The 13,442-nt window shown below is 41.5% G+C and overlaps 1 protein-coding gene and 1 non-coding gene across 3 annotated transcripts; both read left to right on the plus strand.

Annotated features, from left to right (window-relative positions):
* Positions 1-136: 136 nt before the first annotated feature.
* atad2 (ATPase family AAA domain containing 2) lies at positions 137-13,197 on the plus strand. 2 transcript variants are annotated; one of them, XM_085422444.1, is made up of 30 exons: positions 137-578; positions 1,625-1,758; positions 2,092-2,147; positions 2,261-2,447; positions 2,578-2,671; positions 2,821-2,902; positions 3,486-3,656; positions 3,772-3,892; positions 4,262-4,276; positions 5,101-5,202; positions 5,416-5,524; positions 5,635-5,750; positions 6,007-6,181; positions 6,277-6,365; positions 6,704-6,863; positions 7,021-7,111; positions 7,318-7,495; positions 7,602-7,738; positions 7,925-8,051; positions 8,260-8,446; positions 9,092-9,277; positions 9,476-9,611; positions 9,838-10,034; positions 10,326-10,485; positions 10,606-10,728; positions 11,009-11,179; positions 11,279-11,989; positions 12,238-12,371; positions 12,637-12,765; positions 12,991-13,197. In XM_085422444.1, exons 1-30 carry the CDS (start codon positions 384-386, stop codon positions 13,021-13,023), a joined length of 4,506 nt encoding a protein of 1,501 aa, XP_085278570.1. In that variant the 5' UTR covers positions 137-383; the 3' UTR covers positions 13,024-13,197. The 2 variants fall into 2 exon arrangements, with proteins under 2 accessions (XP_085278570.1, XP_085278571.1); XM_085422445.1 differs by lacking the exon at positions 4,262-4,276 and having other exon boundaries at positions 143-578.
* Positions 8,569-8,705, plus strand: LOC146658727 (small nucleolar RNA SNORA5). The gene has a single exon (XR_014913875.1). It is a non-coding gene; the product is annotated as a small nucleolar RNA SNORA5 (small nucleolar RNA).
* Positions 13,198-13,442: the final 245 nt, after the last annotated feature.

Raw genomic sequence — 13,442 nt, forward strand, 5'->3', positions numbered from 1 at the left:
TAATGTTTTTACGAATACTGCGACTGTTCCAAGAGTGGCTACAGCGACCATTCAAACCCGCCGTAATATCGACATGATGAAAATAAATCTACTTTAACAGTTAATTTCACTACCCGTGTAAAGTTCATCTTATTACTCCGCTTTGCATTTAGCTAGGAGGTCTATTTTTGCGAGCGGCAGGCCGTTGCCGCTTACCTCATAACCTCTGATGACGTTTATGGCGCCAGAAATCAAGGCTTTAGTAAGGAGCTAGTGTGCGTCAGCTGGTGGATATACCGTTTTATGTAATGTGTCGGCGGTTCCGTAACCGCCAGTCATTTTAATGTAGATTGACAGTTTATTGCTCGTCGTTCATGTCATTATAAGGTTGTTTAAGAGCCAAGATGGTGGTACTACGCAGCAGCGGCAGTGTCGGAGCCGAGCCGGTAGCGACAACACCGACGAGGACGATTGAGTTGGATACGAGCTCCGAGTTTCTCTCACTGCTTCCCGCGTCGCAGAGAAAGTCCGCCCGGCTCAGCCGATCTTCCCGGGCCCCGTATGACAGCTTTAGCAGCCCTGAAAACAACACTGCGAATGTGAGAACACACACTGAAACAGCTGGTCAGATAAGTAGTAACCGTTTGTTGGTTGGATAAGTCTGCTATGAATGCAACTTTGCTGTGCTAGTTTAGCTACCATGCTAAGTTGGCTAAAAACTATCCTCTCCTCTGCATTACTAAGTTATGACGCTTTGTTACCTATCATGATGTATCGAAAGAGTTAAAAGCATAGTCACATTATTTTTTATTCATGCGTGACAATCATTTATTATCGCAGTCTAAACGACTTCTTAACTAAATCATCTTATTGATTTGCCGTTAAGCATCATAATCATATAACAACATCGTATGATATCACATAATTAAACTCACTGTTAGTTACGTGTGCGTGTTTGTATTGTTAGTAGAAAGATTATAAGGCTTCTGTCCATTCAGTAATTCTTCATTGACCTTTATCTTAGACCCGTCTGTTACTTTATAACAAAAGTACTTTTTAAATCTGCTTGATGGAAAATAAATAGTTGCAGGAACCGAGGTCAGCCGCAGCACTAGAGGAGCAAATAGTGGTTTAGTTACTAGAGCAAACCAAGATACTATCGTGTTTAATGCACAGGAAAGCAAGTTTATAGCTGTTCAGTCATATGACCATCACTTCCACCCAGCAGTCCTCTTTGCATTCATGTCAGAGCTTCGGTTTGCTATATTTGCTTTGAATTAATTAATTACCTATAGCTCATAACATAGTTGGAGTTAGACATGTTAGTGTTTGTGTGTGTGTGAGCACGTTTTAAAGAGTGATCTCAAATATAAGATACTACATGTGAAGGAATTTAAGTGAACTAGATAAATTATGTAAATTAATGATATATAAATAGGTCCTTTCAGTACACAGGTGATAACTGATTAGTAGATGTGCACTCTCTGCACATCAGTTTTTCACTCTAATGTTAATCATTAACTGCACTTAATCTGAGCATGAGATTGACTTCCTAACTCATTGGACAGGCAGCTTTTAACTCCCGACTACATATTCTGTAAACTATAACAGCACTGTGTGTCACTCACATGCTGATATGAAACAGGGGGAGGACAGTGGTCTCCACCACTCTCTGAGGACCAGAGGGCAAAAGGTTAAATTTGAGGTCTCATTTGCGGACTCGCGACCCAAGAACAGCTCCCCTGCTGATGAGGACAAAGTTGGAGGCTGCTGTACCAGGTAATCCAACACCACTCACATTGTTAACTGATTATTTTTTTAGTCGTGTTGTTTAACAAGCTCTCTGGTGCCTCTACTTGCAGATTTGAAGGTTGTGTGTTAAATGTGTAATACCTGCCATTCACTAAAATGACTGATGGGTATAAAAATGAGATTTTTATATTTTCGTAAGCTAGCTGAATCAATGCCCAATTTAAACTGTAATATTTTTGCCATCCAAGTTCACCAGCTGTATGCAAAATCTAGTTCTCAGTGGATTTCCATCAGTGCTTAATGTATATGAAATGCAGCAATATAACACAAGAAAATTATTATTTTGTCATCATTTGTCAGGAAATCTTCCAGGCTGCAGAGAGATGGAAAGGCATCGAATGGCAAGCAGCAAGCAGGTACCATGTATTGTAGAATCCATGCTTTTAAATTAAAGCAGTGTAGAGTAACTAATATTTCTATATTAGTCTCTATACATCTAACTTGGGAGAGCTTATGTTTTGCATCCCAGATGTTCCGGATGAAGTGGAAGGCTCATCCACTCCCAAGAGGAGCCGCTTTAACCTACGAAGCCCAGAAGTGGAGGAAGAAGAGGAGGAAGACGAGGATCATCGCTCAGTGCGTCGCAGCTCTCGAATCACCAGATACAAACTGGGTTCCCGCAACCAGTCTGTGCTGTATGACCGCCTAATTACTAAGTGAGTTCAGCAGAATTCACTCAGCAAAACTGTCATCTCTAGTAGTATTTAACAAACACGGTTCCATACACTGCGGGCTGATGAGGGATTAGATAAGACATGAATGTCCCATTCTTCCTTTGTCCCTCAGCACTGCTGAAGCTGTTCTCCAGAAGATGGACGACATGCAGAAGATGAGACGCAGGCTGGGGAACCGAGACCGGGATAGAGAAGCTAAGGAAGAGGTGATAATCCACACAGGAAACTTCACAGTTCTGCATGGTGCTCTGTAATGTAGTGTTTTTATAGAGAGTGGGTAGCTAGTAGCTGACGGTGTGAAGCCATCTTCGAGCTGTTGAACTGATGAGTGTTTGTTTCTGTTTCCTCTGAGCAGCTGAGTGTGTACACAAGTGGCAGAATGAGAAGGTCTCTGAGGAACAATGTGAAGACTAAAGAAACTGAGAAAGAGAACCAAGGTGAGATGGTTAAAGTCTAGTAATGTTAGGAACACAGTTTAGGAATACTGTGTGCAGTGGGAATGTGCACAACTTGCTACTGTCACTGTTCGGTACCAGACGTACCAGTTGTTTAATCTAATTATAAACATTTGAATTGATACCCAATGCAGGGTTTGTGTCCTGAATATTATGCAGCCATTTGCCACCAGATGGAGCTGCAGTCACTGTTTTAAAAAAAAATGCCATCACTCTGTTAATCAAGACCTGAAATTTTTGTTAGGGCTATTATTGTTGGCTATTTTGCGGATACAAACTGCCTTCTTGTTTTTTTGTTTAGGCAGCTTTGAGATTTTCCATTAAAGGCTCCTCAAATAAAACTTGATATCTAGGGGCTTGTTAGTTTTAGGCTAGTCGGTTAGTTAATTTTTTTTCACGTTTATTAGTCACCAGGAACGTTTCTAGTTGAAGGCATGCTGGTCTGAGTTTATCTTCTTCAGGGGAGGATTAATCTCAACATCAATCTCAACATATAGTGAAGTTTGGACAGCAGCAGTGTCATGTGGTGTTTCATTTTTGTTTTACATTTTCATTGAATTCACAGGAGGGGATGAGGATGATAATGATGATGATGAAGAGGAGGAGGAAGATGGAGAAGATGACGAGGAGGAAGAAGAAGATGATGAGGATGCTGAAGATGAGGAAGAAGAAAACCAAAGACGCTATGACTTAAGACAGCGAAAGACCGTGGTCCGCTATCAGGCCCCACTAGATGGTATGCTGTCCATTCAGAGCTGTGGATCATCATCATGATTAACTAGAATAATTGCTTAAATTGCTTTTGTCTTGTCATTTTGCACTGTTGAAGGATGCTTTCTTTTCTTTTGTAGAACCGAGAGAGACCAGGAAGCGCAGCATGTACTTCAAGGACCACTCCTCATCTACCAGGCGCAGGTTCAGATTCAGCTCCACAGCCCCGAGGAGCCCCTACAACAGGAGGAGAACCAGCAGGTTAGTGTCACAGCTCGGCTACCGAACATTACCCTGTACATACAGCATATGCAGGAGTAACACCTCATGTTGTTATGTTTTGTTTTTCTTAAATTTGTACACGTGACAGATGTTTATTACTAAATCAGACAGGATTATTTTAGCGCATTGTCCACTTTTCTCAGGTTATCTATGAACTTTTTTAAACAGTCACATACCTGTTTAGATCCTCATCTCAGACATACTCAAAAATGTTTGGCAAAGGCTTGATTTCAAACAGATTCTTTGACAGCTATTGCCATAACACTGTTTCTACTAGTTGCTAGCATAATCACTGCATGTCAAATCCATCCTCTTTTCTTCCTCTTTTTTTCCCCGTCCTACCATCAGGAGTAGTTCTGAGAGGTAAGACCCTCACTGCTCTTCTTTGTCAGTGTTTACAGTTTTTGTAGTTTGTCTTTAATAGAGTCTCTCCTTGTTAGCTCTGCGGTTGTTGGTAATTGCTGTTGGTGCATTTGAGTTTCACTCTGCTGTGGCGAGTAAAGAGATGATGAACCAATCTTCATTCAAACGTTATGCACTTTAGAGCATTTCTTTTAGGCTGCTGTAAAAAATCCGAGCTCGTCAGTGAATAATCATAAGTTAAATATCAGTCTTGACCATGTGGAAAAATGTAGATAATGAAAAAACTTAACTTGATTATTCATTAATTAGTTTTATGTTCCCCTGTTGCTCGTTACAGAGCAAATGCCCTAACTTTCTATTTTAGTTTATTTTTGTATTACTTTGTATTACATTTGACAGCTTTTTTTGGGTGCACTTGTTTTCATTTCTGCACATCTAATCTGAAACTTCTGTCACTTTAAAAACGTTTGAATGTTGTGCAATTGGTTTGGCCTCACAAGCCTTTTAAGTTTTCTGCAAGTGAAGCTCTCCCTGTGTGTTGCTCAGGTGTCGTCAGGTGATGGTGTCATCTAAAGTGGTTGGATGAGTCACTCCTGTTTTGCTACACTTGTACAAATCAGATATTTTGCTTTGTTTTTTCCTCAATATGATTTCTACTAATGAATGATGACCAATGGTGGTGTATTGTTTTTTGTTTGTCACAGTTTATATGTGGCTACAGATGGCTTCTAATCCTAATCTCATTGTTGGTGAGAGTAACCTGCCTCCATGCTGATAACCTTGTTTGTTTACAATAAGCTGTGTTCACATCTTTTGGTGCACAGGAGGAGACATGCCATCCACAGCAGCGACTCCACGTCCTCCTCCTCAGACGACGAGCAATTTCAGAGACGGAGGAGTAAGAACAGGAGCCGGTCAGTCAATAGGTGAGAGCAGTAGGTGTATCAAGGTGTTGTTTTGTTTTCTGGTTTTTTTGCAATGTGAAATAAGACACATAAAAGGTTGTACAAATGATTTTAAAGAAAAACTTGTGGTTAGCCTTGTGACTCATTAGTGAGAATACCAGAACTCCTGATTGTTGTGTTTTATAATAATAAAATGCTGGTGCTATTTACAGTTTTTGTTTGTGTGTCCTGTAGATGTCTACCTATGAACCTTGTGAAAGAAGACCTGCTGGGGATCCACAAAGACAGGATGAAGATCGGAGCTAGCCTCGCTGATGTGGACCCCATGCAGATTGACAGGACGGTGAGCTGCGTCAGAGAATGGCCCGATTAACAGATGCAATGAAAAAACATGTTACACGAAAGCACATTAAACATGTAATCCTAATGTAACTCTGTTGTGAATGCGATCAGGTGCGGTTTGACAGCATCGGAGGTTTGAGCAGACACATTTCAGCTCTAAAGGAGATGGTGGTGTTCCCGCTGCTTTACCCAGAGGTGTTTGAGAGGTTCAAGATACAGCCACCCAGGTAAGCAGTGTGTTTGTGAACAGGAGAAAGTTGTGTGTCAAAAAGTCACGGTTGCACATTATTTTTAATGTAGTTTGAAGATTTTTTTCAATTTATTTTCCCAAATAATGAGGCTACATAAAGTACACTACACTATGTATGCAAGATATACAGGATATTACACAAACATGTTTGCACGATAGATGTCTTATATCGGGATATGAGATTTTGGTCATATCGCACAGCCCTATCGCTATGGTTTTCTCTTGTCTTTCAGGGGCTGTCTCTTCTATGGTCCCCCGGGCACCGGTAAAACACTTGTAGCCAGAGCTTTAGCCAGTGAGTGCAGTCAGGGCGACAAAAAGGTTTCGTTCTTCATGAGGAAAGGAGCTGACTGCCTCAGCAAGTGGGTTGGAGAATCTGAGAGACAGTTACGTCTCCTGTTTGACCAGGTAAACTGAACTCATCTGCCTTTATGTTGAAAATTAAAAATTTAATACCTGTACATGTATCAGGTGTTAATAGGTTCTTACTGGGTTCTTTCCAGGCATATCAGATGCGTCCCTCCATTATTTTCTTTGATGAGATTGATGGTTTGGCTCCAGTCAGGTCCAGCCGTCAGGACCAGATTCACAGGTCAGGCTTGTTTGCAGTCTTGACTTTATCTCAAATTTAACAACTCTGTAAAATAAACATTTGCTTGTATATTTTATTAGGAATAAAGTATAATTTACATTAGGAAATTGTTACAGAAGCTTCTTTCAGTTCCTAAATGTAGAGCCCTAAAACGCACCAGAAAAATGAAGCAGAACGGTCTTTATTTTGTTTGTTTGTTTTTTCCAGTTTACACTGTCTCAGTTAGGTACCTTGATAGAGTGAGCCTTAATATTTAGGGCTTGTTGTGTCACTGTGTGTCCTTTTTGTTACAGAGAAGACTGTTAATGAAAACTAAATCTAACCCTTTGTGTCTGTAGCTCCATTGTGTCGACCCTCCTGGCTCTGATGGATGGATTGGACAGTAGAGGAGAAGTGGTTGTGATTGGAGCTACGAACAGGCTGGACTCCATCGACCCAGCTCTGAGAAGACCCGGACGCTTTGACAGAGAGTTCCTGTTTGGCCTTCCCGACAGAGAGGTGAGGAATGTAGTTTCAGCAATACGATATAGTAAATATTGGTAGTATTTTGTAAATATTAGTAGTTTTCAATACTGCTGCACATTAGCATGAGTAGAAAAAAAGCAGCATTGCTCGTTCTGAACATGAATTGTTGGCATCTTATGTTGTATGGCAGGCAAGAAAGGAGATTCTAAAGATCCATACCAGACAGTGGACTCCTCCACTCTCTGAGGCTTTTCTGGAGGAACTGGCAGATAAATGTGTTGGTAAGTTGAGCACATGTCACGTAGAGATACATGCTTCATTAAGTTATAGTTGTCCATACTGTATAAGTAAGTTGAAATGTGATAGGAAGAAGGAAGGAATAAACCTGAGACACTAACAATCCTGAATTCATTTAGGAAGCGATCACATGAAGTTTTCTGGCCATACAGGTTAAAGTTTGCTTATTAATAAACTTTCTGTTGTTAAGGTTACTGTGGAGCGGACATCAAGGCGGTCGTTTCAGAGGCAGCCCTGTGCGCACTGCGGCGCCGCTACCCACAGATCTACTCCTCATCACAGAAACTTGTACTTGACGTTAACTCCATTTCCATCACTAACAAAGATTTTATGTCTGCCATGTCCAAGATGGTACCTGCTGCCCAGAGGTAAAGTTTTGGTGCTGTCTTCACAGTCCTTATGCAGCCTGGTTGCTGCATACATACTGTTAAGTACTTTTGATAATGATTATGATAATTTATTTATTTATTTTAGAGCGGTAGTGTCACCAGCTAAGGCTCTGGTACCTGCCATTCGTCCACTGCTGAATGCAGCCCTGCAGAGCATCCTCCTCACAGTCAGCAGAGTGTTTCCGCATGCTGAGATGGGCTTAAAGAGAAAGAGGGAACAAGGTGCGGTCCTGCTTTACCTTGTTATTCTTGCTCTGTTGCTACACGCATGTTATGTTCATCATAGGAATTCTTTCAAGAAATCAAAGACTGAGAGAAACAATAAAAAGATGCGACACACAAAGAGCTTTTTTCATTTTCTTTAATTCAGGGTGTAATTATTTACCTGCTGTGTTTGTGTGATCCAAGATGTGGCCTTTGCTGTATCTGATGATGATCTGATGTTCAGTGAGGAAGAGGACTCTGAGGTCTGCCCCATTGGACAGACCTCCCAACACAAAACACCTGCCGCTAACGGCCTCCTGAACCTCCACAGGTAGGACACATAGTCTCAAATATAAGGTGGTATTTTTGACAAGTACTGTTTGAAATCAATTTTAAATCAAATGGCCATCTACTTCTACCACTTTGTGTCTCTACATTGCCTCTCTGTTAGCTATCTGGAATGCCTGAGACCCAGATGTTACTGAAGTGAAACATTCCTATTACTTCACCATCTCAGTATCTCTGTCTGTCCTGTGTAGGAGCGTGTTGAGCCAGCCCACATCCTACCGTCCCCGGTTGCTGCTGGAGGGCAGACCAGGTTCAGGCCAGAGCTCTCACCTAGCTCCTGCTGTGCTCCACGCTCTGGAGAAGTTCACGGTGTACACACTGGACATGGCCATGCTGTTTGGAGCCAGCGCAACTGCACCAGAAGAGACATGTGCTCAGGTACATGAGCTATAAAGCCAAATTAAATATGTGATATTATGGTTACATTTGGATCATTTGCATTTAAAGAAAATGTAGAGGTACATGTTGACTTGAGGTGGTCTGGAGGCAATCTTTGCCTCTGCAGCCTTGTCAAATTCAGTGTGTTCTTTTAAGTGGACCTGACTGGCCAAAATGGCTGCCACAGAAAAACTGTAGTTCATGGGCTCCACTTCCTTGTACCATGAGCAGTGGGGATAATTATGTACTACAGACAAGTGCGTGTATGAAAGAAGATGCTGTTATTTTACAGTGATGCATGGCAGCAGGCTTCTCACACATAATCATAAGCCACCCTAGTTTGCTGCACTTTTAAGCAGGAGGTATGGTTGATGGTGCAGCATCATTGAAGCAGGAACTGGGGTACTGGTCCATTCAGGGTCATGAGAACAGAAAAGAGAAGACGACAGAAGAAACTAATGCTCCAGTCCTGGGCGAGGCTTAAGCGGAGCGTTTAGCATAAGGAAAACACACAGAATAGATTAGTCACAATGAAGGAGGGGCAGGGAACTGACGGCTGTTACACGTCCATACCCACGTCTGTAGATTTCAGTCCAGATGTTGCAATTGCATTAGAATTTACTGCTCTTGTCACATGTTCTGCAGATTTTTGTTGAAGCCAAGAGAACCTCCCCCAGTATCCTGTACATCCCTCACATTGGCCAGTGGTGGGAAACAGTTGGTCCTGCTTTAAGAGCTACTTTCCTGAGTCTCTTGAGCTCCATCCCGGCCTTCTCTCCTATCCTTCTGCTCGCTACCTGCAGCCTCCGTTATGACCAACTCAGCACTGAGGTATGGAAAAATGAGTAATGCTCTGTTTCATGGGTTGCAAATGTGCCAGAGGATAAACAGTTATTATCTGCTTTGTCAAATGTTCTTACAAGGTGTAATAAATCAGTGTCTCTGTTTTTACTGAATGCAAAAGGGCCCGCTAAAATTTAGAGCTGCATTCATCTGCGGTAGTCTCACCTTTCACCTTCTTCATCTCAGGTACAGGAGCTGTTTCGGCTTGAGTACGGAGAGGTTTTCCAAGTTCAGGTCCCCACCAGTAGGGAAAGAAGAGACTTCTTTGAGGATCTAATCCTCAACCAGGCTGCTAAGGCCCCTGTCTCAAATAAGAAAGCTGGTAAGCCTATACATTCATACTAACATATCTCCCAGCTCATGACTAAAATTGGCTCAAAGCAGCAGTCTTGTAGTTTAAGTGTGCAACATCTGTTCATATGGTCGCACAGTGCGGCAATGTTCATCTTATCCTAGATGGAAGCTAAAAGCAGATGCTTCCAAGATATACATTTTGTCTCTTGCAAAACATAATTGAATTAAATCTGTCAACTCTTCACTTGTCTCAGTGCTTCATGCATTGGAAGTGCTGCCAGTCGCCCCTCCACCAGCTCCACGTCAGCTAACACAAGAGGAGACTCAGAGATTGGAGGAGCAGGAGGAAGACACCCTCAGAGAGCTTCGCCTCTTTTTACGTGATGTCACCAACCGTCTGTCCCAAGATAAGCGCTTCAAGGCTTTTACAAAGCCAGTGGATTTAGAGGAGGTAGTAGTGCTATTATTATTACCTTGTACTCCAACAATGCCTTAGACAGCACTGGATTACTACAGTAGAGAATATTTCAGGAGGGGAGCAATGACTGAAGGTTAAAGATTTGCCTAGCTAAAGTATGTATTTAGATACTGCCACTGGGGGGCAGCAAACCTATCCCCACAAATGACAAGTTTAATGTGCAATTTACTGCCGTGCTCATATCAACCGATTTTGTCCTCTGAGATCCTCTGAAATGTTTGGTTTCATCTCTTTCCTTCACTCAGCATCTGTCCTGTGTTTCAGGTTCCAGATTATGCTGAAGTGATCAAGAAGCCTATGGACCTGTCAACAGTCCTCTCCAGGATAGACCTCCATCAGTACGGAACAGTCAAAGAGTTCCTTCAGGACGTGGATCTCATCTGGCAGAATGCCCTCGAATACAACCCAGACAGGGATCCCTCAGGTACACACAGTGGACAACAGACACACACATGCACATACACCATGGATAAGAGAAGAATCAGTGAAATACAAAGTGCTCACACATAGGCTGATTGGAGTGTAAATGTTTGTTTTTTCTCAGATCGTCAGATACGGCACAGAGCATGTGCACTGAAAGACACAGTCCATGCTATCATCAAAGATGAACTGGATGAAGATTTTGAGAAGCTTTGTGAGGAGACCAAGGAGTCACGCAGAGCAAGAGGTCAGTTTGTGTCTCTATGTGTGTGTGCATGATTATTGACATTTGTCCTGGTCCAATGGAATTAAAAAGACTGTTTGGTTTAGCTCAGTTATAAAATAAACAATCTGGGGTCAATCAATAATGGCTATAAAAAAAATTAAAAAAAACCTTGAGTAATCTGAAATTTTTAGTTTTAATGTGATATAACAAACTCTGTTTGTCTCAGGTTTCCTTAAGGAGCAGTTCATTTGCAGTTTTAAACAAGTAAAAGTGTACATATTTCTATTTTTGACTACCTCAGGTTGTTCCACTGCACGATTTACTCCCTCCTTCTACCACGTCCTTCCCAAACAGTCCAAATCTCCTGCTGAGGCTAAGATCACCGACAGCAGCTCACAGCAGCTGGATGGATCCACAATTCCAGCTACTAATAATCCATGTTCCTCTGCTTTTACAACGCCCAAAAATACAGGTAAAGATCATACACTTAAATTAGTAGCAAATAATCATACACATAAATCAGTTGCAAATAATCTCTCAGTTTATGGATTACAACATTTTTTTCCCCCAGCCCAGAAGAAGAAACGTCGGAAGAGCCGATGGTCCACTGGCTACTATGCAAAGAAGAAGTCCATTTCTCCTCACGTGTCCAAAAATGATGATCAGCTTGGGTCTGATGAGGAGGAAGAGGATGGAGATGATGAGGATGAAGTTGAGAAAGCAGGAGAAGAATGTGATGAGGGCGATGGAGCAGAGGAGGATCATACAATAGCTGATGCAGAGTCAGAACCTGCAGAAACTCACATAGATGATTTTGGACTTTCTGAGAAAATGCAAAGCAGTGAGGAGGGGAGAGTGGAGAAGAAAGCAGATCCTGAAGATGAGGTCAACTCATGTGAAAAAGCAAAACTGGAAAATCACAGCGAGACGCAGAATGAACAAGAAAAGGTGGACGATGCTGTTGCACATCACTTAGAGGAAAACAAGCTGTTAGGACAGGAAGCAGAAGAGAACCACAAACCTCTTTCAGTGAACACTAACAAGCACAGCTACATTGAGGCTGAAGCAGATAACCAGCATCCCCGCGCAGTAGATGCTCAAACTCTAAACTTGTCAAAAACTCAGACTGAGCCGAGTCGCTGTGTAGGCCAGGAAGAAAACATCAAGGTAGTTACAGAAGAGGAGGCAGAGCAGAACATCACTGCTGAACCAATGGAGGTGGAAGAATCCTCAACCACAGATGCCTGCACAGCTGCCAGAGGAGAGGAGGACACAGGCACAGGTTGGATGTCAACACACTAAGACTGGTTTCTCACATTTAATGTGACACCAGATGTTTAGTTGAAAATGTTGCTGAAAGGGGAAAAAAGCACACGTCATGTCCAGCAGGGAAAGCAGATTACTAGTATAGTGCTTCTAGACCACAGTCCTTGGGCCTCAGAGTGAAAATACCAGCAGGCTATCGTCTGTTACAATCGTGTAAACATTTTGTGTGTTTTCCTGTGTGTGGATGTTTGTTTGGTGTCTCAGAGCGGAACGTGAGGCGAATGACTCGGGCTCTGAAAAACGCTGTGCTGCAGCAGCAGATGATCAATGTGGACAAAGCTCTGCAGATCTTGGATGAGGAAACCCCTCCTGTAGTTGTGGACAAAGACAAATTAAAGGTGTGGGATACCATCTGTGTAGTGTGTGCTGACAACGAGGAAAAAAAGAGAACTAAACTGCTCAACTGCAGATTTCTCTCTCTCGCTCCCTCTATATATATATATATATATATATATATATATATATATATATATATATATATATATATATATATATACATACATACATACATACATACATACATACATACATACATACATACATACATACATACATATTGTAAATGTGTAATTCCATTCCTTTTTTTGTCCTGTGTGTTTTCAGGTGCTGTTGGAGCAGGTGGTAACTAAAACAGAAGGCTATGAGGTGTATAAGCTGGAGAAACTGTATGCTCTGCTCTGCCAGAGCATCTATAGACACAGACGAGACTACAACAAAACTGCACTAATACAGGTGATTACTGGAGGAGCGTTGGTAAACTTTGCTCCTGGAGATATTCTGAGTTGGTGTAACTGATAACTTTAATGATGGGTCTCTGTATGATTATGAGTATTTTATCACAATTGAACTTTGTTGATCAGTTTTGTTTTGTATTTTATTTTCAAAGATGTCTACTTTTGCTTTAGTATTTTAATGTTCCTAATCTGTAGTTCTTCCCTTGTGTGTTTGTTTTATTAGGAGATGGAGCAAGAAATTGAAGACTTCTGTTGACATGTCCACATGAACAGCAATGTCATTTTTAATAGTTATTCCCATCCTTCCATATGTGTAAATAGAAACAAATTGGTTCTATTTTCATAGAAATCCACAGGCACCTATATTCGCATTAGCTAATACTTTGTACTACTTCTCATGTTTATATTTAATTAAATGGGTTTCCTCTAACTGTTGTTGTGTGCCTTCTTTTTTTTTTATCCCCAAGCTGATCATTTAAAAATGACTAGGTCCACAGAAATCTGCTATATTTGTGCACTTCAGGGTATCAGCAGACTGTATTAGAAAGCATCATAATACTATCACTTCCTGTATTTCACTACTACAAGTTGTGGTTGACTGTTCGAAAGCCAATCAGGTTTAGAAAGTTTTACAAGTTGTTATCAGCGACTGCAGCGGGACTACACAAACAAACT

Source organism: Rhamphochromis longiceps, linkage group LG11 (genome assembly GCF_057381845.1).
Source record: "Rhamphochromis longiceps isolate RC_006_pf linkage group LG11, R_longiceps_female_GT1.1, whole genome shotgun sequence".
Lineage (NCBI taxonomy): Eukaryota > Metazoa > Chordata > Actinopteri > Cichliformes > Cichlidae > Rhamphochromis > Rhamphochromis longiceps.

What these genes read in the sequence shown, in the direction of transcription:
- atad2 (XM_085422444.1), top strand. Translation starts at nt 384, where the DNA reads ATGGTGGTACTACGCAGCAGCGGCAGTGTCGGAGCCGAGCCGGTAGCG. An exon ending in CTGAAAACAACACTGCGAAT is followed by an intron (nt 579 to 1,624) that starts GTGAGAACACAC and finishes GATATGAAACAG; the next exon opens with GGGGAGGACAGTGGTCTCCA. An exon ending in ATAGAGAAGCTAAGGAAGAG is followed by an intron (nt 2,672 to 2,820) that starts GTGATAATCCAC and finishes TCCTCTGAGCAG; the next exon opens with CTGAGTGTGTACACAAGTGG.